This window comes from Podarcis erhardii, assembly GCF_964252035.2.
Source record: "Podarcis erhardii genome assembly, chromosome: 13".
Taxonomy (NCBI): Eukaryota; Metazoa; Chordata; class Lepidosauria; order Squamata; family Lacertidae; genus Podarcis; species Podarcis erhardii.
Window position 1 is genome coordinate 54,979,477 of NC_138502.1, and position 27,153 is coordinate 55,006,629.

The 27,153-nt window shown below is 48.5% G+C and overlaps 1 protein-coding gene across 1 annotated transcript; it reads right to left on the reverse strand.

Annotated features, from left to right (window-relative positions):
- Positions 1-959: 959 nt before the first annotated feature.
- On the reverse strand, positions 960-26,600 carry LOC309327329 (sodium-dependent serotonin transporter-like; the record flags this gene model as incomplete). Its single annotated transcript, XM_081836538.1, is given in 13 exon segments — positions 960-1,082; positions 1,831-1,998; positions 3,568-3,668; positions 4,329-4,428; positions 5,999-6,130; positions 7,305-7,417; positions 9,150-9,277; positions 10,046-10,149; positions 19,026-19,160; positions 20,389-20,527; positions 21,362-21,581; positions 23,814-23,946; positions 26,388-26,600. Coding segments are annotated over 13 exon segments (1,767 nt in total). The 3' UTR covers positions 960-1,001.
- Between the last annotated feature and the right edge of the window lie 553 nt (positions 26,601-27,153).

The following is a 27,153-nucleotide window of genomic DNA, read 5'->3' on the forward strand; positions in this document are numbered from 1 at the left end:
CTTCTATGAAAAGGATTGCAGGGGGAACTATGCTGGTTGCAGACATGCACACTTCCAAAATCTCTCTTGGCAGCTTCTCTTAAACTCTTCTAGTCACATCGCCTGGCCAGACAGACCTGGAACAATTACCGCAAGTGTGGGAAAAGCAGGGCATCCAAAATGGTAAAGACCCTGGGAACCAAGACATATGAGGAATGGTTGAAGGAGCTGGATATGTTTAGCCTGGAGAAGAAAAGGTGGAGAGCTGAGAGGACAGCCACCTTCAAATACTGTATTTTTCACTCTATAAGACGCACCAGACCACAAGACGCACCGAGTTTTTGGAGGAGGAAAACAAGAAAAAAAATATTCTGAATCTCAGAAGCCAGAAGAGCAAGAGGGATCGCTGCGCAGTGAAATCAGCAATCCCTCTTGCTGTTCTGGCTTCTGGGATAGCTGCACAGCCTGCATTTGCTCCATAAGACGCACACACATTTCCCCTTACTTTTTAGAAGGGAAAAAGTGAGTCTTATAGAGCAAAAAATATGGTACCTCAAGGGAGGAAGCTTGTTTTTCCTGCTCCAGAGAGCAGCATTCAAACCAATGCATTCAAATTGCAAGACAGGAGATCCCAGCTAAACATCAGGAATAACTTATTGCCAGTAGCAGCTGTTCAACAGTGGAGCGGACTCCCTCGGAAGGAGGTGGACTCTCCTTCGCCCGAGGTTTTTAAGTAGAAATTGATTCACTAGCTGTGATTCCTGCCTTGGGGCCCCTTCCAACTCTATAATTGCATGAATACAGCAGACAGAGGAGGAGCAAGAAAGGTGTGACTTGGGAGTTGTCCAGTGTTGAGGGAAATGCACTTTGGTGCCCCTGCAGCTGGTGCTGGACGAGCAGGAGGTGAAGCAGTGGTGCAGCTGCCTGAGCAGCCAAGGGCAGCTTGGGGCTCCCGGTTGCTCTGGAGTTGGTCCCCTCTGTCCTGCTGGCCTCTCCCTTCGGGGGGCTGCCCGTGCCGTGGATTAGGGGGCCGGTGGCGTGAGCCCAGGCTCCATGGGCTGCTCTTGAGCTCTCTTCTCCGGCCGAAGGCAGACTGCCAGGCGCTGGATGACCAAGGCAGAGAGACAGACAGTGAGAGGGACAAGCCTGGAAAACACCACTCAAGTGATGGATTTTACTTGATTACAGACATTTCCCATTCCATCTTTATTTTATATGGTTCTTTTACCACTTTAAACTGACTTGTCTAAGCAATTTGCCATAAAAACAATGCGTAAAATAAAAAACAGGTTAACGTACAAAACATGGGTCCCAGTTACAGCAGCCTGGGGAATATATCTTGCAAAGGAGAGAGGGGGAGCTGATGCCAGTGGCGCTGTAGTGGTTAGAGTGCTGGACTAGGACCTGGGAGAGACCAGGGTTCGAATCCTCCCCCTCAGCCGTGAAGCTCACTGCCTCTCTCATCCAGCAGGCCATAAGAAGCTCTTCTATCGCTGAGTACCATCACAAGCAAACACTGTAAACACATCATGAGGTCATCACCCCCCAGTTCAATTTCCTTTGAATATATTACTCACAAAGAAACACTAAGAAAAAGTGTATTTTGGGGGGAGTGGTTCCCAACAATGCACGTGACTGGTTCATAGCTTAGCCTCTTCGCCGTCAGACTCCCTGAGTTGCACAGCAGGTTCACAGGTTCCATGGAGTCAGGTAAGCTCAGAATGGCAGCCTTAGTGCCCCTGAGAAGACCTAGAATTCCACCACTGCTGAGGGAAACCCCCTTTCTTGAACCCCCGCCCAGAGACAGGCATCCACACAACCACAGAGTAGAGAGGATTCTAGCTCCCTGACCTGCTTAAGAGATCCCGGGGTCCAGACCAGCTTGTAGACCATGTAGACTGGGATGCAAATGAAGGATGAGGCTCCGATGAGGTAACCCACCCAGATGCTCCAGTCTGGGTACTGGTAGTCGAAGAGAGTGAGGGGAGGCTGGTCCAGGAGGGAGCTGGCAATGATGAACTGACAAGAGGAGACGGCAAAGTCTGGGTGCCAAGAACCAGCATGGAGAGCCCTGCCCTGAGCTAGCTGGGACACCCATCACCAGTGGCTTAGTGTGTGTGACCAGCAACTGGGGCAAGGCAACCTGTGTGCCCTGATTGGCACAGGCAAGGAGTGCCACGTGCTCCAGCCAGCTGGGTGCTTCCCAGGTGGAAGAAGCAGTTTGGAGATCGGCTGGCAAAGCAGCAAGGGCAGGCAGGAGGGCAGGGGGTTCCAGCCCCACTGCCAGGGGCAGCCATTGAGTGACAGGTACCGGAAATGAGGTTGCTGTGTACACACAAGCACACATACGCAGCACATGCCTGCACACATGCATCTGTGCAAGATGGAAGGCAAGCATGCTGCCCCACCACCCGCCTCAAACTCAGCTTCCAGATGTCTGGGACAGCCATATGACGCTGGGAGCCATAGTCCAAAACATCTGCAGGGTGCTAGGTTGGCAGAGGCTGTTCTACACTAAGTGGTATCAGATCTCCAGCCTCAGGCAAAGAAAGGGCTTCCATGTAACTTGCGACTGAGAATTATAGAACTGAAGAGCTGGAAGGAACCCCAAGTGTCATCTAGTTCAAGCCCCTGCTTGTCCTGTCCTAGTTTTATTTGAGGATCCATGGGGAGGAGGGATTGAAGCAATTGCCTTGGCTGAGAGGGCTGGAGAATCACATCTGGGAGGGTCAAGCCAAAGAAGGCTGTGCTGAATCATAGCAGGAAGGCCAGTCTCTTCAGGACCACAGACAAATCCCTGCAGCAGGTGGCCCAATCTGGAGCTCCCCCAAGGAGAAAGGGGTCACAGCAACACACAGGGGCCTTCTGGAGGCTGACGGGTGCAGACTTGCTGGACCAGAGGAGAGAGCTTTTCCTCTGAGTCTGAGGAGACAAGGAAAGCCATGTCCCCTGCCTGGATGGTCCTGGAGCGGAAGAAGATGTCTTCCCAATCAATGCCTCCTCCTCCTCCTCCTCCATCTCTGGCATGCCATGTTCTTCTGGCATGCCATGTTCTTTGGTCACTGACCAGAGATGTTTTTAACTGGAGATGCCCAGGATGGAACTGAAAACCTTTTGCCAGCAAAGCATACATGCTTGCACTAAGTGGCAACCCTTGCTCTCAAGGGAAGGGGCCCGAGAAAGCCCCTCAGCCTCATCTCAATTCCCCAGTGGCCAGCATTTTGAGAGCCAGCAGGTGAGAGTGTTGGACTAGAATCTGGGAGACCAGAGTGCAAACCCCCACTCAGCCACAAAGCTCCCTGGGTGACCTTGGGCCAGTAGCAGTATCGCAGCCCAATCTCACAGGGTTGTTGTGAGGATCAGGTGGAGAGGAGGAGAACTATGTAAGCCACCTGGAGCCACTCAGAGGAACGGTGGGATCTATATGCTGCAACAACCACATCCATCCCTTATTAGCTTGGCCTCTCTTTCCCTTCTGCTTCCTCTGTGGTCTCAAGCACATGGTCGGCATTCCTGGAAGCAGGGAAGTGTCTCTTTTCCTGAGCTGGACATTGGGGGTGAATGAGGATGATGAAGATTAGTACTTACTGCTAGAAAGGCTGGACTGACAGCAGCCCAGCAAACCTGCCAATAGATTCCTGGAGCAAACCCCAGCATTGCCTTCACGTCATTGCAAAACTGCTGGATCCCTGGAAAGAAAAGAAGGGGGCCAAGAAGGGTGGAGCTCCTGTTCATGCGGCTGTGGCAGTTGTGGGATCTGCACCACAAACATTTCAGCCACAGTAAGTGTGTGATCCCTCTCACCATTTGTGTCACAGTGTTGCTGCAGGCTCAAGACCTTTGTATTCACTTTGATCTTTCCTGATGTCAATTCTTATGCGTTTGACTTTGTTTAAACTACTAATTCATTTGGATTATAATTGTATTGCATATTGTATTTGCGTTGTAACATTCCATTTCATATTTTGTTTTGCTGTTGTGCATTGCCTGGAGATGCTTGCATGACAAGTGGCATATAAATATATTAAAATAAATAGTCTAATTAAAAAAACCTCCCCACAGCCCCCACAACAATGGATGAATGGCACAGGAACATTTGGCACATAAGGATAATGATGAAACATCCAGAGCAGCTGTGGTGCAATGGCTGTTGGAAGCAAGGCCTTCTGAGGTGTGGCCCCACCTCTATAGAGTCCTTTCCCTATGGAAACCCACTGGACACAATCCCCCCCCCCGACTTCTAGGCAATAGCATGTACAGGGGGTTGTTTCAGAAGGCAGGGAAGGCTGAGAATCTCTCCGGGACTCATAGTAAACCTAGTAACTGGGACATGGTGTTTCTCTCCTTACCGTAAAACCAGGAGACTGCAATGGACTCCAGGAACACCACTGCTAAGATGGAGCAGCCGGCACCAAACTCTTCCAAGAGTTTCACGATGTATGACCCGCCCTAAAATGGGAAGATCCAAGCTTAGTAGCTTTTCAGCTGGGGTGACAAATATGGCCAATGCTTCTCTGTTGAGATCTTGGTCATGTTACCATTATTGCTACTATGAGTGGTTTAACATGCCAGCCATAGCTGGTCTCTAAGGTGCTACTGGAAGGATTTTTTTTATTTTGTTTCGACTATGGCAGACCAACACGGCTACCTACCTGTAACTATGCCAGCCATATGTTAAACCATGCCAGTGGTTTAACAATGGCTGTGGGAACAGTTGAAAGAGTTGAGTATGTTTTGCTGGGGAAAGAGAAGAAGAAGAGGAGACATGATAGCCGTCTTCAAAAAATCGAAAGGACCATCACACAGAAGTCAGAGCAGGTTTGTTCAGGAAAGGGCAAGCAAAATGATCACTGGGATGGAGTGACTATTTCCTATCAGGAAAGGCTTTTCGGTTTTAGATAAAAGGTGAGTAAGAGGAGACATGACAGAAGCTGATTAAATTATGCATGGCATGGAGAGAGAAGTGGAGAGAGAAGTTTTTCTCCCTCTCTCATAACCCTCAAATTTGAGAATATCCAACAAAGCTGGATGTTGGAAGATTCATGGAACCCACTCTCAAAGGAGGCAGAGTTGGCCATCAACCTGGATGGCTTTAAAAGGCAAGTAGACAAATCCATAGAGGAGGAGAGGGCTAGTCATGACTTCACAATCAGAGGCAGCAAGGCTTCTCAATACCAGTTGTTGGAAAGTGCAGGAAGGGAGAAGGCTCTTGAGCACAGGTCCTGCTTACTGGCTTCCCATCTAGTTGGCCACTGTGAGCACAGGTCCCTTTGGGCCTGATCCAGCAAGCTCTTCTTATGTTCTTTATGTGCCAGACCCACCAATGGGGGAAATGGCTGGGAAGCAGTTTCTGGCTAAACATGAGGAGAGATGTCCAAATGGGAAGGGTGGCTTGGCACTCTGCCTCAGAGGACAGCAGACACCCCCTTCTGGAGATATTTAAGCCAAGTCTGAATGGGCTTCATTCACAGATGAAGTAGTTGCAAGGTCCTGTACTGATCAAGGGGTGGACTAGTTGGCCTCCTGCATCTATGATTCTATTAAAAATGCTGGTAAAAAAACCCCAAACCACAACTCTTTGTCCTGGCTATTCTTCTGTTACTTGCTTCTCTCTCAGTCTTGTGTCTCCACACTTGTAAACCAGAGTATTAACAAGATCCCTTTAATCAGGTCTTTACTGAGCTCTGTTGGCCAGTTTGTTGGGGCTCTGATGTAGATTTGTCCTTGTATACGAAAACTTTCCCAGCTGATGCCCTTGGGGGCAACAGGCTCTGCCCCTTTTCTCAGCATTTTGATTCTAGACACCTATATTTTGCACCTACCTCAAGATTCTAGCAGAAAATGAAGTGGATCCCGAAAAGTCCACTTGTTGTAGGGTGTTGGACAAGATGACCCTTGGGATCCCTTCCAACTCTACTGTTCTAGGATTCTGTTATTCTAAGTCTGAAGGCTGTCAACAAGCAAGAGACAACCAAGCCCCCTCCCCCCCCGCATATGGCTCCACTTTTTGGCAACTCACACTGGTCAGAGTGGCTACAGAGCCCAGGAAGCAGGTTGTGATGAGCCCCAGGACAAACAGCTCCCGTTGCTTGGCTAGGAGGTGGGGGTACTCGTCCATTATTGCTGTGATCATAGCCTCCAGGCCCCCAAACTGCAAATACACCCCCCAAAAAGAGTTGTCAGCCTGAGTCAGCAAAAGAACACTGTGTGTGTGTGTGTGTGTGTGTGTGTGTGTGTGTGTGACAGAGACAGAGACAGAGACAGAGACAGAGACAGAGACAGAGACAGAGACAGAGACAGAGACAGAGAGAGTTATGTGGAAGGCTCAGTCAAAATATGGGATAATTCTTCCACATGGCACTCTGGTGGTGCAGCAATGCTTCTGAATGCCAGTTGCTGGCAGCCACAGGAGAAGAGAGTGTTGCTCCTGTGCTGAAATCCTGCTTGGAGGGCTTCCCTTGGGGGCATCTGGGGGCCACTGCAGCGTATCCTCATTTGTTCTTGTCCACTGCTTTTCCCTGAGGAAAACCACTCTTTGGCACTCCGTCGGAGCAAACAGCAATTTGGGTTGATGTTTGCTCTGATTTAGAGCTAAGGTTTTCCCTGGGAAAGGAGCAGGGCAGGGGGCAAACCACTCAGACTGATGCCTCAGAAGCACAGGTTAAGTGGAAAGGTGCATCGGTGCCGGCTGCCTGGGGCCCTGGGTACTCCAGCCCCCACAACATTCCCCATGAAGGCACCCACAAATTTTGCATGTGCGTGCAATGTTAGCACACCCACTGACTTGTGCGTGTGACATCAGACACATGTGTGCCCATAGTCCTGGGGCCAAGCCAGTGGGCCTGGAAGTGTGGACAATCCCTGTGAGAACAGGATGCTGGACTAGAGGAGCCCCTTTGGCCTGATCCAGCCAGGCTCTTCTGTGAAGGTGCACACTTTCAGAATTTGGAAATATTTCAATTCGCAGTAGCCTTTTTTTCAAAGAAACAAATAAAAAAGGAATGATGTGCTACATTGGAGGAGTGTCCTCTTGCGGGTGAAATCAAACTAAAAACATGGTGAAAAGAATCCCATAATCTTCCCTATTGCCTGACCACAAAGCAGGGTCACTTTTAGGGGTGGCTTAGGGGGCCTGAGCCCCAGGGCCCTGGATCCCCTGCTCCAGTTATATGTCGGGGGGGTACATTTCCATAGCAGTTTCCCTGCCTCACCCTGCATCTATGTTAGCACAAGCAAAGTTTGCCCAGGTTTGTGGAGAGCTATGCCCTGAGCCTTTTAAAATCTAGCAATGCATGATTTGGGGTATAAGGCAGAGTTCTCCCTACCGTGCTGTCCAGTCCCAGTGTTATCATCATGAGGAAGAAGATTATGGCGAAGAAAGTGGAGCCGACCATGTTGGCGATGGCTTCAGGGTAAGTGATGAAGAGGAGGCTGGGCCCTAAAGAAGAGAATATGCCAAAGAGCTGTGGCTCTGTGGGGAGAGCACCTGTCCCAGGTTCCATCCCTGCAGCATCACCAGGTGGGGCTGGGAGAGACTCATGTCTGAAACCTCAGAGAGCCATTGCTGGCAGTCAGTGTAGGCAGTACTGAGCCAGATGGACCAATCGCCGGGCTCAGAATAAGGCAGCTTCCTAGCATACCATGAATGGCCAAGCATTTCCAAAGGCCAAGGGCAACTGGAAGGGATGGAACTGCTGCAATGATTGGAGGATGGCTGGCGGCTAACAGATTGAGGTTAAATCCTGACAAGACTGAAGTACTGTTTTGGGGGGACGGGGCAGGTGGGTGTGGGGGACTCCCTGGTCCTGAATGGAGTAACTGTGCCCCTGAAGGACCAGGTGTGCAGCCTCGGAGTCATTTTGGACTCACAGCTGTCCATGAAGGCGCAGGTCAATTCTGTGTCCCGGGCAGCTGTCCACCAGCTCCATCTGGTACACAGGCTGAGACGCTACCTGCCCGCAGACTGTCTGGCCAGAGTGGTGCATGCTCTGATTATCTCCCGCTTGGACTACTGCAATGCGCTCTACGTGGGGCTACCTTTGAAGGTGACCCGGAAACTGCAATTAATCCAGAATGTGGCAGCTAGACTGGTGACTGGGAGTTGCCGCAGGGACCACATAACACCGGTCCTGAGAGATCTGCATTGGCTCCCAGTACATTTCCGAGCACAATTCAAAGTGTTGGTGCTGACCTTTAAAGCCCTAAACGGCCTCGGTCCAGTATACCTGAAGGAGCGTCTCCACCCCCATCGTTCTGCCCGGACACTGAGATCCAGCACCGAGGGCCTTCTGGCGGTTCCCTCACTGCAAGAAGCAAAGCTACAGGGAACCAGACTGAGGGCCTTCTTCGTAGTGGCGCCCGCCCTGTGGAATGCCCTCCCATCATATGTCAACTGACAACTACCTGACATTTAGAAGACATCTGAAGGAAGTTCAGGGAAGTTTTTAATATTTAATGCTGTATGTTTTTAACACTCAATTGGGAGCCGCCCAGAGTGGCTGGGGAAACTTAGCCAGATGGGCGGGGTATAAATAAATTATTATTATTATTATTATTATTATTATTATTATTATTATTATTCCTCTCTTGTGGGTCTGCAGATTTTGGATTATAAGCCTAAGAGCAACTCACAGCATTTTAAACATATTGGGGACTCTTGCCTAAATATACATGAAGATGTTCTCTCAGGGTTCCACTATATGGAACCCCTGAGCTTTGTAAAGGCCAAAATGCCACATTCAAAGAGTGTGTAAATCAAGTGTACTCTCTATGCCTGCATGGCCACAGCTTGCCCTTGTGTTCAACATCGCATGGGCAGAAACCTCCTCTAACTGGATGTGGCAGGGACATAAGCACCAAGCAGGGTATGGAGGGTTGTCCACATCTCAGGTGTCACAGACTAACGGAGGGAGTTTAAGGACTGGGTGAACTCTATGGCAGACTCTCCTTCCTCGGGGGTTTTTAAGCAGAGGTTGGAGGGCCACCCGTTAGGGATTCTTCAGTTGTGATTCCTGCATTGCAGGTGATTGGACCCTTGAGGGTCCCTTCCAACTCTACAATGCTAGGATTCTGTGTTATGGAGTGTGGAGCATGAGGCCACAATCAGATGCACCACGTGGAAGAAATTTTAGCACTGCAGTTTTGACGCACATGACACGCAGAACACAAACCTTTGTCTCTTGCCACATCCTCGACTTCCACATCCCTCATTTCTGCCATGTATCCCAAGACGGTGAAAATGACGAATCCTGACAGGAAGCTGGTGAGGCAGTTGACCACGCTGGTGATGATGGCATCCCTGGAAGGCAAAATAAATTAGTCTCTGGACAGGCCACAGGCCTCACAACAAGGTGACCTTGACTGTCATTGAGAGGATGCAGCAACAACCTGGATCTGCAGCACCAACTCAGGGCTAACGGAAGACATTTTGCTCCCTGCAGCCAAAGGACAAGAGGATTCCCTCCCCGTCCCAACCTCCAGAAGCCCACTGGGCTGGCAGCTGAATCTTAATTCTACCATGACAATGTGATGGTATGCCTCTCCTCTCCTCAGGGTAGCCATCCTGGTAGGGCCTCCCGCACTTACCCTCTCTGCTCGCTGCTCTGCCTGGGGATGGCATCCTCCCTGCAAGCTCAAATAAATGCTGCAGTGCCCCTGTGGTAGCACCAGCATGCACCATCAAAGGAGAGCAATGCCTGCATGCGCACAAGGCCTTCTGGAGAGGCCAACCCTGTGACCTGTTCCACCAAACAAAAACCAAGTCTATATGGTCAGCCCACATTAAGCCTGGAAATGAGGGAAGACTGTAGGGTTACCAAAGGCATACTCACTCCTTCCCACAGGAGGAATGGCAGTTCCCTGGGAGTTGAGCACAGCTTACTGGCACACCAGCAAGGCGTCAGCCAAGCTTGGCCAGTCCTCACTCAAGGACATGGTGCAGGGAAAGCCATTCAAATCATGGTGCTGCAGAGAGAAGGTTGTTAGCCCTGTCTCACTCATCTGCAGTGGAGGCATGGGGGAGGGGAGGGGGCAAAGGGAGAATTTGGATTTGGCCTCAGGCCCTTACCGGTAGCAATTGTTGTGGAATGGATTGTAACTGGACAGAGCGAGGAGGACGCCAAATCCTGGCCCCAGGGAGAAGAAGATCTGGGCGGCAGCATCGACCCAAACCTGCACAGACCCAAATACAACAGGCCTCTGGCTCAGAGGAACAAAATAGAACCTAGACAGAGGCTAAACATCCAGAATCATCCCCTCCACCACAGGAAGGAATCCTGAGACCTGTTGTTCAGTTGGGTCACACCCTGTTGTTCCTCAGGAAGGAGCAAAGACTCCAGTTGTGGGTGTAGTCAAGCTGTCTAATGTTTGGGAAGAGCTGTTGCCAGGATACATGGTGAGGGAATGAAAAGATGGCATGTGGGGCCGTAGAGACAAATCTGCAAATGCAATTTTATATGTGGAGATGTATGTTTGGACTTGTAGGGCAGCGGCTGAAGAAGGAGCAAAAAGGGTTTTCTCCTGTGTGTGTTTCTTGTGGCTGATTAGCTGCTCTCCCTGTGCAAAGGTCAGAGGGGGCAGGGTTTCTGTTGAGGTAGGTGATTATCTATCTTTAGCTTTAGGGGAGCTAGTCTCAAACGTTTGTTGGGGGAGACCTAGGGGTTTTGGGGGGGGAGTTATTTGTCCTGTCTGCACACTTCTTATGATGGAGGACCACTGTAGCCAGCCCCAACGACACGTTCTCAAGATGGAGAGTGAGGGAACAGCTGCAGTCGCCTGCGGTTCCTGCGCAATGTTTGCCATCTTGCCAATGGTTGCAGGCAGCTTTACCTGCAGCAATTGCATGTTGGTTGCCCTCTTAAAAGACAAAGTCCAGCAACTGGAGGAACGTGTAGCTACGCTCCAAAGAATTAGAGAGCTGGAGCTCTTCTTGGAAGCAACAGAGCACACCGTCTCCACCAAGGAGGAGACAGGGGACTCCCCTGAGAAGGAGGCTAGTTCACCAACACAGGAGCCAGATATATGGAGAAACGTGACTCAAAGAAGTAGGAGGCCCAGGGTTCGCTCTGATTGTTTAGAAATACACAATCGCTTTGAGGTCCTCTCCCCTAGAATGGAAGACGAAGAGCAGACTCCATTTGAGGATCTCTCCGTCGTTACAGTCGATCAGGTATATGAAGACGAGCAGCAAAGTCAGTCCTCAGGGAATGTGCAGGCGACCTTGGAACGGACAGCTCATGGAAGAACCCCAACCAGACCTAAGAGGAGGCGTGTAGTGGTGATAGGGGATTCCCTACTGAGGGGAACAGAAGCAGTGATCTGTGGGCCTGACAAGATGTCTCGGGAAGTGTGCTGTCTCCCCGGGGCTAAGATCCAAGATGTAACTGAACGACTGCAAGGAATCATAAAACCCACTGACAAATACCCCTTCCTCTTGGTTCATGTGGGAACCAATGACACTGCAAGCAATAGCCTCCAGAAGATCAAAAGAGACTATGAGGCTCTGGGCGGGAAATTGAAGCAATTAAATGCACAAATTGTCATCTCATCTGTCCTCCCAGTTGAACGACGTGGCCCAGGGAGAGAGAGAAAAATAGTGGAAGTGAACAGCTGGCTTTGCAAATGGTGTAAACAGGAACGGTTTGGATTCTTAGATCACGGACTGCAGTTTCTTGAAGATGGACTTCTGGCAAGCGATGGGCTGCACCTCACAACGGTTGGGAGGAATGTTTTTGCCAAAAATCTCAGAAACCTCATCAGGAGGGCTTTAAACTGACTAATGTGGGGGAGGAAGACAGTGCTCCTGAAGGTAGGAATCTATCAATTGATGAAGATGATCATCCAAATGTCAAAGACCAAATGGAGCAAACAGTACGCAGACCTAGTGGTGGGAGGAAAAAATCCTTAAATAAGAGACACGGGGGAATGATTAATGGACTTCAATGTCTGTACACTAATGCGCAAAGCATGGGTAATAAACAAGATGAGCTTGAGCTCTTGGTACAGCAAACTAAATATGACATAATAGGCATCACTGAAACCTGGTGGGATAAGTCCCACGACTGGAATGTAATAATGGAGGGTTACAATCTATTTCAGAGAAACAGACCAGACAAGAAAGGAGGAGGAGTGGCGTTATATGTCAGGGATGTGTATACCTGTGAAGAGATCCAAGATTTAGAACCTCAAAGCCAAAGTGAGAGCATTTGGGTCAAAATTAAGGGAGAGATGAATAACAGGGACCTCATTGTGGGAGTTTACTATAGATCCCCAAGCCAAACGGAGGACATAGGTGATGCCTTCCTGGAACAGATGGCCAAGCATGCAAAAGGAAGGGAGATAGTAGTAATGGGGGACTTCAATTACCCGGATATTTGCTGGATGTCAAACTCAGCCAAGAGCATAAGGTCAAACAGATTCCTCACTGGCCTTGCAGACAACTTCGTTGTCCAGAAAGTGGGAGAAGCAACAAGAGGAACAGCCATTTTAGATCTGGTCCTAACCAATGTTGATGACCTGGTTAGTGGGGTAGAAGTGGAAGGATCATTAGGTGCGAGTGATCATGCTCTTCTGAAGTTTACTATACAGCGGAAAGGAGCAGCCCAGCATACTAGGACTCAATTTCTTGACTTTAGGAAAGCCGACTTCATAAAACTTAGGGAAGTGCTGGGTGAGATCCCATGGACAGTAATACTAAAAGGAAAGGGAGTTCATGATGGCTGGGAGTTTGTTAAGAGGGAGATAGTAAAAGCACAACTTCAGGCAATACCAATGAGACGGAAACATGGAAGGTGCCTAAAGAAGCCAGGGTGGCTATCTAAAGAACTTTTAACTGAGTTAAGATTAAAAAAGGATGTGTACAAAAAATGGAAAAGGGGGGAAACCACCAAAGAGGAATTCAAACAAATAGCCAGGAAGAAACAGTGGGGTCACTCAGAGGAGAAGATGGTGAAATGCAAACAGGGGACACAGAAAGGGCTGAACTCCTCAATGCCTTCTTTGCCTCAGTCTTCTCCGATAAAGAAAACAATGCCCGACCTGAAGAATTTGGAGCAAATGATTCAGCAGAGGAAACACAGCCCAGAATAACTAAGGAGATAGTACAAGAATACTTGGCTAGTTTAGATGTATTCAAGTCTCCAGGGCCAGATGAACTGCATCCAAGAGTATTAAAAGAACTGGCAGATGTGATCTCAGAACCACTGGCAGTCATCTTTGAGAATTCCTGGAGAACAGGCGAAGTCCCGGCAGACTGGAGGAGGGCAAATGTTGTCCCTATTTTCAAAAAGGGGAAAAGAGAGGACCCAAATAATTACCGCCCAGTCAGTCTGACATCAATACCAGGGAAGATTCTGGAGCAGATCATTAAGCAAACAGTCTGTGAGCACCTAGAAAGGAATGCTGTGATCACCAATAGTCAGCATGGATTTCTGAAAAATAAGTCATGTCAGACTAACCTGATCTCGTTTTTTGACAGAATTACAAGCCTGGTAGATGAAGGGAACGCAGTGGATGTAGCCTACCTTGATTTCAGCAAGGCATTTGACAAGGTGCCCCATGATATTCTTGTAAAGAAGCTGGTAAAATGCGGTCTTGACTATGCTACCACTCAGTGGATTTGTAACTGGCTGACTGACCAAACCCAAAGGGTGCTCATCAATGGTTCCTCTTCATCCTGGAGAAGAGTGACTAGTGGGGTGCCACAGGGTTCTGTCTTGGGCCCGGTCTTATTCAACATCTTTATCAACGACTTGGATGATGGACTCAAGGGCATCCTGATCAAATTTGCAGATGACACCAAACTGGGAGGGGTGGCTAACACCCCAGAGGACAGGATCACACTTCAAAACGACCTTGACAGATTAGAGAACTGGGCCAAAACAAACAAGATGAATTTTAATAGGGAGAAATGTAAAGTATTGCACTTGGGCAAAAAAAATGAGAGGCACAAATACAAGATGGGTGACACCTGGCTTGAGAGCAGTACATGTGAAAAGGATCTAGGAGTCTTGGTTGACCACAAACTTGACATGAGCCAACAGTGTGACGCGGCAGCTAAAAAAGCCAATGCAATTCTGGGCTGCATCAATAGGAGTATAGCATCTAGATCAAGGGAAGTAATAGTGCCACTGTATTCTGCTCTGGTCAGACCTCACCTGGAGTACTGTGTCCAGTTCTGGGCACCACAGTTCAAGAAGGACACAGACAAACTGGAACGTGTCCAGAGGAGGGCAACCCAAATGGTCAAAGACCTGGAAACGATGCCTTATGAAGAACGGCTAAGGGAGCTGGGCATGTTTAGCCTGGAGAAGAGGAGGTTAAGGGGTGATATGATAGCCATTTTCAAATATATAAAAGGATGTCACATAGAGGAGGGAGAAAGGTTGTTTTCTGCTGCTCCAGAGAAGCGGACACGGAGCAATGGTTCCAAACTACAAGAAAAAAGATTCCACCTAAACATTAGGAAGAACTTCCTGACAGTAAGAGCTGTTTGACAGTGGAATTTGCTGCCAAGGAGTGTGGTGGAGTCTCCTTCTTTGGAGGTCTTTAAGCAGAGGCTTGACAACCATATGTCAGGAGTGCTCTGATGGTGTTTCCTGCTTGGCAGGGGGTTGGACTCGATGGCCCTTGTGGTCTCTTCCAACTCTATGATTCTAGGATTCTAGGATTCTATGATTCTATGACTTCAATGTCACAGAAAGGAAGCCATCTCCCACTCCAAATCACCCCAAATAAGTCCTTCAATGAATGTGTGCTCCACCTCAAGTTCCCCCCAAATAATTTCCTTTCCAATTAATTTGCCCTCAGTTACCTTCCCGAACAGATCTTGCTCCAGATCAATTCAATTTCTCTTCAATTATCCCCATTCATTACTCCTGACATACCACTAGGTGAAATTGTTGGGCCTTTCCTTCCTTCCTGAAATTAATATTGTGCCCAGAAGCCAAGATCACCTCTGTCTTCAGTTCCCCCCATAATTTATTACCCAGCTAGAAGGCACTTGGGGGCACCTAGGAAAGGGCTTGAGGCTCACCCTCCCTCCTTGCTCCCTGCTGTGCCCCTGGGTGGTTGCCCTCATGGCTGGCAGGTGGTGATGGTGGCAGTGACCACAGGTGAAGCGTTTGGCAAACAGATTGTTGGGCTGGGGGAGTCTTTGGACAGATCCTGGTCCTTATTAGTTCCTCAGAGCAGGAGAACGGAAGTCTTGGCCCACCTGTCTGTAGGGGCCAACCCCCCATGCCCACCTGGATTCCCACAAGGGGAATGTGTGTGACTATAAAGGCGGGGGGGGGGGGAGGAGAGACTATAAAGGCGGGGGGGGGGAGGAGAGACTATAAAGGCGGGGGGGGGGGAGAGACTATAAAGGCGGGGGGGGAGGAGAGACTATAAAGGCGGGGGGGGGGAGGAGAGACTATAAAGGCGGGGGGGAAGGAGAGACTATAAAGGCGGGGGGGGAGGAGAGACTATAAAGGCGGGGGGGGGAGGAGAGACTATAAAGGCGGGGGGGGGAGGAGAGACTATAAAGGCGGGGGGGGAGGAGAGACTATAAAGGGGGGGGAGGAGAGACTATAAAGGCGGGGGGGAGGAGAGACTATAAAGGCGGGGGGGGGGAGGAGAGACTATAAAGGTGGGGGGGGGGAGGAGAGACTATAAAGGCGGGGGGGGAGGAGAGACTATAAAGGCGGGGGGGAGGAGAGACTATAAAGGCGGGGGGGGAGGAGAGACTATAAAGGTGGGGGGGGGAGGAGAGACTATAAAGGCGGGGGGGGAGGAGAGACTATAAAGGTGGGGGGGGAGGAGAGACTATAAAGGCGGGGGGGGAGGAGAGACTATAAAGGCGGGGGGGAGGAGAGACTATAAAGGCGGGGGGGAGGAGAGACTATAAAGGCGGGGGGGAGGAGAGACTATAAAGGCGGGGGGGGAGGAGAGACTATAAAGGCGGGGGGGGGGAGGAGAGACTATAAAGGCGGGGGGGGAGGAGAGACTATAAAGGCGGGGGGGGGAGGAGAGACTATAAAGGCGGGGGGGGGGAGGAGAGACTATAAAGGCGGGGGGGGGAGGAGAGACTATAAAGGCGGGGGGGGGGAGGAGAGACTATAAAGGCAGCACCACTTCTTGGCTGTGATTCCTTGGCTTTTTCTCCTCTCCACCTGATTAGCTTTAATCAAAATTCGCCCGGGCAACTCAGCGGTAATGACAGGCAGGAAGTGTATTGTCAGTCCTGCTTTGCAAAGACAGTGAGAGGGAAGCTGGCCAACTAAATCCCCAGCAGATGCAAATGAGATGAGTGATTCAATTAGTGATTTACATTTCCAAGGGCTGCTTTTGATTATTGCTTTCTGAAACAATAATCAACCCAATACTCTCCCTCCTGACAATCCATCCTCTGATCTTCTCTGGAGTGCAAAGCCAGGTGGAGGGATGGATGGTCAGGAACCCCACAGCTAGGCTTTAAAGAGAGCCTGCCACTGTGCTCCCCCAACCTCTCCCCTGATTCTGTCCACTGCAAGCCTCTCCTCCCTGTTGCTCCATGGGGTGGGAGTGTCTCTGCCCACTTGGGTAGGTGTGCTGCTAGAGCATCAGATGCAACCTGGGAAAGGGACCAGCCTTGGTGTGTCACATTCTGGTAATCATTAACATAACACTGCATTATGCAATGCTCTCATATCAGTATGGAATACTTAAGGCTGGCTTTGAAATGACAGATGGGACGCCAGCAGCCAGCTTGCTCAGAGGCTCGGGCAGGGCAGCTGGCCTGGCAGTGCAAGGTGCCCCTTGGGGCTGCCATAGTAGCTCATTTGCAACCTGCTTCTGGTTATTTATTTATTTATTTATTATTAAATTTTGACATAAATATATTTCACAAACGTACAAAAGACAAAATGAAAAAGAAAAAACAGAGAAAGAGAAAAAAAAAAGAAAAAAGAAAAAGAGAAAGAGAAAAAAAGAAAAACATGAATACATACAACTTTAATGACATTGATCGACTTCCCTTTATCTCGATTTCGGAAAATGTTAGCTTGTTTATCTATCTGCTGTGTCTATTCCTTAATAAAGCTTTTTACGTAGTAAGCGTTATCTCATGCCTACTGTGATTTCTGTAAGTACATATGTGTTTCTGATCAACATTTTGATTTTCCCCTTGTCTCTATTTCCATATATATCCTAAATTTATCCCATTCATTGTTAAATTTTGCACTTCTTTGATTTCTTATTTTCTGTGTCAATTTAGCCAACTCCAAATAATCGGATAGTTTAAGTTGCCACTCCTTTAGTGTTGGGATTTTTGGTGTTTTCCAGTACTGTGCTATGAGGGTTCTGGCGGCCACCGTTGCATATTGAAAAAAGGTTCTATCTTCTTCTTTGATATCCTTACCAATTATCCCCAGCAAGAAGGCTTCGGGTTTTTTAACAAACGTATATTTTTGAATTTTTTTTAATTCATTATAGATGGATTCCCAAATTTTTTTGAGAAATGCTTCTGGTTATTTAAAGGAAAGGACTCAGGCCCAGTCATGCCTAGAACAGGCTGAGAGAAACCTCTATGCCGTTTTCCTGGTGCCTGTTCTGGGGTGGGAGGAACACATCTTGGAAAGCTGCCTTAAGGCCCCAAGGAGCTTCAGCACTGCATCAGGTGGACTGCTAGGGGCCACCTCTGCATACGAAGTCACTTTGCTGCTTCTTGCTGATGGCCAACCTGACACACATCTGGTCAAGGCACAGGAGCCCAGCCAGCGAGCAAAAGTGACAGCCTTCACTATAAAATAAAAAAATTCCTTCCAGTAGCACCTTAAAGACCAACTGAGTTAGTTCTAGGTATGAGCTTTCGTGTGCATGCACACTTCTTCAGATACACAGATGTATCTGAAGATGTATCTGAAGATGTGTATACACAGATGTATCTGAAGTATACTTCAGATGTGTATCTGAAGAATTGTGCATGCACACGAAAACTCATACCTAGAACTAACTCAGTTGGTCTTTAAGGTGCTACTGGAAGGAATTTTTTTATTTTGTTTTGACCATGGCAGACCAACACGGCTACCTATCTGTAACTAGCCTTCACTATGTTGTGCAGCTGTGCAAGAAGCATAAGACCATAAGAAGAGCTGGCTGGATCAGGCGCAAAGGGGTGCATCTAGTCAAGCATCCAGTTCTCAAGTGCCTGTGGGAAACCAGCAAGTGGCACCTGAGCACAAGAGCCTTCTCCCCTCCTGTGGCTTCTAGCAACTGGGATTCAGAAGCATTGCTGCCACAAACCGTGAGGACAGAGCACAGTCATTCTGGCTAGTAGCCATCAATAGCCCTCTCCTCCTCCATGAATTTGTCTAATCCTCTTTCAAGTCAAGCAGGTTGGTGGCCATCATGGTCTTCTGTGGCAGGGAGTTCCATAGTTTAACTCTGCACTACATGAAGTAAAAAAAAGGTAGTAAAAGACCCCTGACAGTTAAGTCCAGTCATGAACGACTCTGGGGTTGCGGCGCTCATCTTGCTTTACTGGCCGAGGAAGCCGACGTTTGTCCAAAGACAGTTTTTCTGGGTCGTGTGGCCAGCATTGCTAAGCCGCTTCTGGCAAAACCAGAGCAGCACACGGAAACGGCGATTACCTTCCCGCCGGAGTGGTACCTATTTATCTACTTGCACTTTGAAGTGCTTTCGAACTGCTAGGTTGGCAGGAGCAGGGACCGAGCAACAGGAGCTCACCCCATCGTCATGGGGATTCGAACAACTGACCGTCCGATCAGCAAGCCCTAGGCTCAGTGGTTTAGACCACAGTGCCATCCATTGCCTTTTATCTCTCCCCAATCTTCCAGCATTCAGCTTCATTGGAGGACCCTGGTTCTAGTGCTCTGAGATTGGGAGAAAACCTTTTCTCCATGTTTTGCCTAATTTTATAAACCTCTGTCAGTTGCCCTTTTCTGAACCTTTTCTAGCTCTACAACATCCCTTTGGAGGTGAGGTGACCAGAACTGGACACAGTATTCCAAATGTGGCTGCACCATCAATTTGTATCATGGCCTTATGAGGCAGCCATCATGCTGGCTTACGGCTGTGCTGGTGAGCTTCTCCCAGTTGGGTCGCAGGTAGAAGACGATCCCTCTCCAGGCTCCTGGCAGAGTCGCTCCACGAATCAGCAGGATGAGCAAGACAGCGTAGGGCAGGGTGGCTGTCACCCACACCACCTGGAAGGCAGCAAAGGGGCTGCAGTGGGCAGGGCCATGGCGATCAACAGCTTCCCCTCCTGGGTGGGCTGTGCATCCCTTCCTTGTTCCCCCAAAACGTCAAGTTCCCAGATTTTCTAAGTGAATCTCCTGCTCCCTCCCCCTCACTTGTGGTTTATGGCCAATCCATCAGAGTGGTCAAATTACCATAGCTCTCCCTTGGAGTAATTCCTACATATCTCCCCAGTAGGATGTTTATCATCATAATCATCATTGCAACTATTGTTTTTATTTTGAAAAGGGGGTTTTGGCATCCTGAATCAAGCACAACTGAATGCTGTAATTGGTCAAATTATTCCAATTGGCTTGTTTTGCACCATTTATTTGGATCCGTCCTGCCAATCCAAGAGCCAGGCAGGGCTGCCCTGAGTGCCTCCCTCCCTCCTCTCTGGGGATCCTGCTCAGCCCCTTCTCCTTTGGGCTCTGGACTCTTTCATCGGGGGTTATTGTAAATGTTTCAAACTTAAGGGCTAGGAAGCTATTTGTTTGCTCTCAAAGCGAAAATGAAAATGCTTAACAGTGCAGAATTTGGTACCCACATGCCCACTGTGGAATTGCAGGAAACACACAGATTCAGACAGATCTATTGAAATCTGTCCAGCCAATCTCCTCTCTTTGCATGCCCCATGTAACTATCCTTGGAGCAGTGAGCAAATCATTAAAAATAAAACAAAAGATTATTATAAATCAGATTATTATAAATTTTTAAAGCAAAACAGTTCCTCATAAAACAAGAAAGGAAACTAGCCAGAGAACAAAGCAAAATTGATTCAAAAGCTTGATGGTTGGGGTAGAAGAGGAGGAAAGGTTTGCACTACCTCCTAAATCTCAGCTGGTGGTGAGGTCTTGGCACCTCAGCAAGTGGAAGGTCCCAGAGTTTGGGAGCCGTGAGCACCATGAAGACTTTGCTGCTAGCTGCTCCTGTTCCCACTTGACACATTGCCCCTCTCTAATCCTCACCTCTCCCACCACTGCTGTCAGCCACAGGGGGCTGGAGAAACACCTCAGAAGTGGTCAGGTCAGCTGGGGGGGAGTGTCAAATATTTGCTGCCATTGGGGGGGGTGCTACTTGCAGGTAGGACAATGTCCCTTCAGGGGCCAGTGCAGAATGTATAGCTGAGACATTTCCCCCTCCTTGATCTGCCCACCTCCAGGAGCCTGGACAGAAGGGAGTCAAAGCATCTGTTACCTTCCCAGAGGTCTTTACCCCTTTCCAAAGGCTGAAGTAGACGATGGTGAAGATGAGGAAGAGGCAGAGGAGCAGCTGCCAACGGATGCCTCCCACGCTGGACAGGCCCTGCGAGTTCTGGAGCTCCAGAACCTTCCTCCTGAGGCAGACAGAAAGAGAGAAACAAGGGGAAACATCAGAGTGCCATCGCCCTGAGCGCCTCACTTGTCACCAGAGCAGGCTCTTCTTGGACACACAATGGTCAAGGGTGCAATCATAAGCGCCACTGAAGCCAATGGGACTTAGCTCAGAGCAAACATGGTTGCAGAGGCTCTGAAGGAGGAACTGGGAACCCTGGTGGGTGGCCCTCCAGATCTTAAGAGCATCAGAAGAGCCTGCTGGATCAGGCCAATGGCCAACCTAGCCCAGCATCCTGTTCTCAGGGTGGCCAGTCAGATGCCTTCAAGGGAAACGGACAGGCAGGACCTGAGCCCAAGAGTCCTCTCCCCTCCGGTGGCTTTCCACCCAGTGGGTTCCATGGAACTCTGATTCTTGCACTGCAGGGCGTTGGAACAGATGACCCTTAGGGTCCCCTTTGACTCGACAATGCTATGGTTCTATGTTGTTGGATTCCAGCTCCCATCAGTCCCTTGCGCCAGTCTAACATGGTCAGGGATGATAGGAACTGTGGTCCATTGATACCTGCAAGGCCACAAGCTTGAGAGATGCAAGAGAGGGCAGGTTACTGTGCCTACGGTGCCTTTGATAGCCCTGCAGAGGATATTTTGAAGGGTCATGGAGAGGAAACAAGAGAAGCGTGCTACTATTATTGTACCTTTGCAACATTTCTAACCACTGAAAAGACAAAATAACAGTTAATAAAAGCAGGAAAAACTAGTGAATGAGAGATAGGAAGTGAGGGAGGGAGAGGGTTCAGGCAGAATTTGCAAATGTTGACAAAACCACATAAATGCAGGAGATGACACAAACTTACATGTAAAACTCTTCGGCTGGCGACTTGGAGTGGTTGGTCCAGGTGACGTTGCTCTTCCCAAAATAGCTGGTGCAGTTGGGCGTATTCCAGGGGTTGTCACAGCTGGTCCAGGGCAAGGTGTGGGTGAATGATGAATAGAAGTAATACAGGGCCCAGGCAATGATGGTGTTGTAGTAGAATGAGACATACAGGCCAATGATGCAGATGGCAAAACCGATACCTGCGTGGAGAGCAAAACAGCACCTTGGAGGGCAGGGATTGGGGGGACTCCCTGGTTCTGAACGGGGTAACTGTGCCCCTGAAGGACCAAGTGTGCAGCCTGGGGGTCATTCTGGACTCGCAGCTGTCTACCAGCTCCATCTGGTATTCAAGATGAGACCCTACCTGCCCGCAGACTGTCTTGCCAGAGTGGTACATGCTCTGATTATCTCCCGCTTGGACTACTGCAATGCGCTCTACGTGGGGCTACCTTTGAAGGTGACCCGGAAACTACAACTAATGCAGAATGTGGCAGCTAGACTGGTGACTGGGAGCGGCCGCCGAGACCATATAACACTGGTCCTAAAAGATCTTCACTGGCTCCCAGTACATTTCCAAGTACAATTCAAAATGTGTGTCATGTGCCAGTCGGCTTCACCTGCTGAGTAGCAGCCTAAAGGAGCAGAAGGCAAGGTGATTCCACCTGCTGCTGATCATCCCCCTTGCTCCTGGTGAGAACCAGCTCGCTCCAGGTTTCTTAAGCATGGTTTCTAGTCTCAGTCATTTGCTGGAAACAACATTTGTCTTCCTGACCATATCTTGCTGCTTCTTGCTTCTCAAGACCTTGGACCCTCGACTTTCTTGACCCCCGGATTGTCTGACTATGTAAACTGAGATATTCCTGACCTTAGGACTGAACTGAACCTTACATATGGACTCTGCCTCCAGGCAAGTACTCCCCTGAGATATGGCTGGTTGGCTGGTTTTCCCCTCCACTGAGCTCTACTATGACAATGCTGGTGCTTTAAAGTCCTAAATGACATTGTCATTCAGCTTGGACACTGAGGTCCAGCTCCAAGGGTCTTCTGGTGGTGATGCCCATCAGATGTTAAGGAGATAAATAGCTACAGAACTTTTAGAAGACATCTGAAGGCAGCCCTGTATCAGGAGGTTTTAAACCTTTGATATTTTATTATGATTTTATATGTGTTGGAAGCTGGACAGGGTATAAAAAACTTGAATGACTTGAATCCCACACCATCCACCCCCCCATGGGGATTGGGTGTGATGTGAATCTAAGATGAGTGTATTACACACGAAAGCTCATACCTTGAAAGCTTATATTTAGATGATCTTTAAGGTGCCACTGGAATGATTAAAACATATTTTTTCATCTTTCATCTTGTTATTTATTATGACTAAGATGAGTGGCTAACCACTTTCCTCTGGGACCGAAGGTCAAGAGCTCCCTCTCCTCCTGCAGTTTCCAGCAACTGCTATCCCAAAGCACTTACTGCCCTCCAACAGTGGAACCAGAACAGAGCCATCCTGGCTAGCAGCCATCCATAGCCCCCTCCTCCTCCAGGGATTTGTCCAAACCTCTTTGAAAGCCATTCAAGCTGGTGGACATCACTGCCTCCTGTTGCAGCGAGTTCCATAGTTTAACTATGTGCTGTCCAAAGAAGAGCTTTCTTTTGTCTGTCCTGAATCTTCCAACATTCAGCTTCAATTGATGTCTGAAACTTCTAGTGCCATGAGAGAGGAAGGAAAACTTTTTGCTCTGTTCTTTCCAGGATATGCATCATTCCACATACTTTTGCCGTGTCCCTTTTAGGTAAGTTGCTCCAACCCACTGATCATTTTGGTTACCCTTTTCCAGCTCAACAATATCCTATTCTGAAGCAGTGGAATCAGAACTGAACACACTATTCCAAGTGCTGTCATGCTGAACAGCTGCAAGGAGACATGATAATGGCTGATTTATTTTCAATCTCATTCCTAATGATCCCTCAAATGGAAATTTCTTTTCTCGTGCCTCCTGCAGGTTGGGCCCAACATTCTAGGGAAGCATTTAAAGCTTAACATCTTTTTTTTTTTAAAGAAATTAACCTTTTTACTGTTTTGAGTAAAAGTAGCCTCTGAATATTGAAAGCTAGATTCTTTTAAGATGTCCTAAGTCTAGAGACATAAACATTGGGTGAGTTGAGGGAGACAGATGGCTCCTTTCTTGAGGCATAGATTTTAATTTTAAAACTTAAAGCATTTTTTTTACCCCACTCTTTAGCCAAAAAGGCTCCCAGGGCAGCTCCCAAAAACATTAGTAGTAAATAAGGGTGACAGTATTACCCTCATCATTACAATCTAAAAGACACGGCACACAATGAAAGAGGGAAGGGAGGGAGGAGGAAAAAAGCAAGCCCATAGCTCATAGAATCTTATAATTTCCATCCTTGCTTGTTTGGCTGGTTTTTACCTTTAAAGATGGGGCAGATGTGCTTCCAAATGGGTATAGCTCCTACCCGATGAAATTGTCCGAGAGCCAGCTCCATGTAAAAGAGAGGCACTCCTCCGAAAATGGCCATCAAGATGTACGGGATGAGAAAAGCTCCTGTGAGAAGAGAACAGAAGGGCCTCCATTATCCTGCCTGCACATTCAGACTGTTTGAGGGGGTCTGTGGAGGGCAGGGCCTTAACAGGTTTTTCCTCCTGTGCTGCTGGATCCAGGGCCACCAGGAAAGACCTGGCCTCCATCTCCCCGCAAGCAAAAGAGTCTTGGCTGTGAGACAGTCAAGTCAGCTGTGGACTGGGTGAAATTATAAAAATGTTGTGAGTGGTTGCAAGGCAGGCAGCACCCCAGGCAAGAATCCCTGCAGCCCAGTGGGGATGGAGGGACAGCTGAGAGGAGAGAGAGTTTCATGAATATGCTTTGCCCCCTCCCAGTGATATGAATAACTCATGGTCTGAATGAAAGACCCGGGGTGGGCAGTGGGTCCCCTGTGATAAAGCCTCCTCTTCCCTATAAAGGGTGGATCACTCTGAGACCGCAATCCTAATGAGCAACATTCACTGCATTGTTGGTACACCAGTGCTTGTGTAGAAAGACATACCTGTTGTGCTGGGGAGAAATGCACATCCTACAACACTGGGGATAGTTGATGGGTGCACCCAGAGGAAGCACCATTAGGTGTGACTGTCATGGGCAAGTCGGCTGTGCATGTGTAGGGATGGGTGTCACTTATCGACATCTCTGCCAGGGTAAAGGGCTTAAAAGGTGCCTGGAGAACTCAACCAAATGTTAAAAGACGGCCATCCAACTCTGCTTAGAAACCTCCAAGGAAGGAGAATCCACCACCTTCCAAGGGAGACAGTTCCACGGTCAAGCAGCTCTTACTGTCAGAAAGTTGTTCCTGATGTTTAATTGGAATCTCCTTCCTTGTAAGCTGGAGAAAACAAGCTTCCTCCATCTTCCATGTGATAGCCCTTGAAACATACCACCTCATACTGAGTCAGACCACCATCCATCGAGCTCAGTAGTGTCAACACTGACTGGCAGAGGCTCCCCAGGGTTTCAGAGAGGGAGTCTCTGCCAGTCTTTCCTAGAGATGCTGTCGGGGATTGAACTGGGGACTGTCTGCCTGCATTGTGGATGCTCTGCCACTGAGTCTTGGTCCTTCCCAAGGTTTCCTGACCAGATCATGTTGATTCTCTCCCCCCGACTCAGTTCCATATATATATATATATATATATATATATATATATATATATATATATATTTGTATTTTAAATAGCTTGATTGCATAAAAAATGGAAGCCATGCTAGGAGGCATTAATAATTAGAGGGATAAGAAGAGAGAGCATGTTCTTTATTGCAAGATCTGTAGCATGAGAATACCTTGTATTAGGCATAAAATGTCGCTGAGTCATGAGCAGGTTTACTCACTATCTTGCAACATTTGTGTAGATTTTGGATTATTTTTCTAATTAGCCAACACAGCTTTCTACATTCTTGTGTGCTAGTTATTCCAGGAATGCCCAATACCACGGACAGCTCCTTGGATTTTTTTTAAAAAACCACACATTTCTTTTAAAAACTAACAAACTAATCTCCTGCATTATATTGACTTGTAGAACAGCTGCAGAGCCAGGAAGAATGTGGCATTTGGAGCCCTCCAAAAGACAAAGCCTCAGACTTTGCAATAAAAGGAGAAAAATTGGCTGCTTTTCAGTGCCTCTGTTTTAACACCATTTTCAACAAAAACTATCCCTATCTGTCAACCAAACTAGTGTATTCTTTGTGCATCTGAATGTTCCAAACAAAGCCATGTATGCCATGTCCGAAGGTCACTTGCCTTTTTCCAAGGAGCTCAAGGTGGCACACATGGTCCTTCATCTCTGCATTTAATCTTCATAACAGCCCTGTAAGGTAAGCTCGGCTTGGCCAAGTGGAGATTTGTACCCTGGTCTCTCCCAGGTCCTAGTCTGACACTCTATCTATCATACCACACTGGCTCTCAGATATGGTCTTTGACATGGACGCATCAATCTCCTTCCCTGAACCAGTTTTATTATCATGGAATGTCACAGTACCTTTTTGAAACACTTTTCAAAGAAGAAAAAAGTTATAAAGGGTAAGTGGCTGAAATTAGGGAAGTTGGCTTAGAAACATGTAACTGACACAATCCTAGAGGGGCTACTTCAATGTAAACTATGCAATGAAAAGAACTCCTGGGGCAGATTTTATACCCATTTTTTGTAAGAGGGTTTTTTTATTGCTGCACCCGGCTCCTTAAGAGCGGTTCCTTCCACATTCAGAAACCCGAAACTTCTGATTCAGCCAGGAGTTGCAAGAAGCTGTCAAGCAGGAAAGGATAAAAAAAATGATGGGGAATGAAGAAGGATTCTGCAAAGTTAAGACAAGCATTGAAACCCTAGTTAGAAACAGAAAATGTGGGATCCCAGGCAAGGCATTAATAAGACTCCCACAATTAAAGTGGAAAGCAGTTAACTGTTTAGAAGGGGATGGGGTAGGAGAGAGCCCAAAATCACACCCCGTCTCCTTACCACCTCCATTCTGGTAGCAGATATAAGGGAACCTCCAGACGTTGCCCAGATCCACGGCAAATCCTATCACTGACAAAAGGAAATCCATCTTTTTCCTCCACTTGTCCCTGGAGTCTGCCTGGGTGAGGAGGGGTGCTGGGCTAGGGTTTGCCAGAGCAGCCTGCCCGGTGATGAGGAACTCAGCTGGAGGAGCAGACATCCTCCTGCTGCGTCTCCTGAACGCCCCTGCAGGATTTCAGCTGAAGAAGTTGGTGAAGGGGAAGGCAGACCCCAGAAGGGGAGGGCCAGATGGGGTGGGCACCCCCCCCACCTGCCACAGAGCAGCCACTGGGAAGAGATGCGGTGGATCAAAGGAAGGTGGGAGCCGCCTTTCAAGGGAGGCACGTCCGTGGCCACAAGAGCTGGTGTGGCTTCAGTGGCAAAGAGGAAGCCCCAACCCAAACTGTGCCTGCGCCACAGACTCCCTCCGAGGCCCTAGGTGCCGCTGCCGCCACCATTTCTCCTCCTTATTATTACATTTATATCCCCTCCTCCCTTCTCTACAAGGAGCTCAAGGCAGCATTCACAATTATCCTCATCCCCATCTTGTCCTCACAACATTCCTGTGAGGTAGGTCAGGCTGAGAGATGGCACTGCCTCTCCAATCCAAACCCAGCCCCATAGCCTCAACCTTTATCTGCTGGCAAGGAATTGCTGGATGTTGTGCAGGAATTGCTGTGTGTGCAAAGTTTTAGACCCAGCTAAGAATTTTA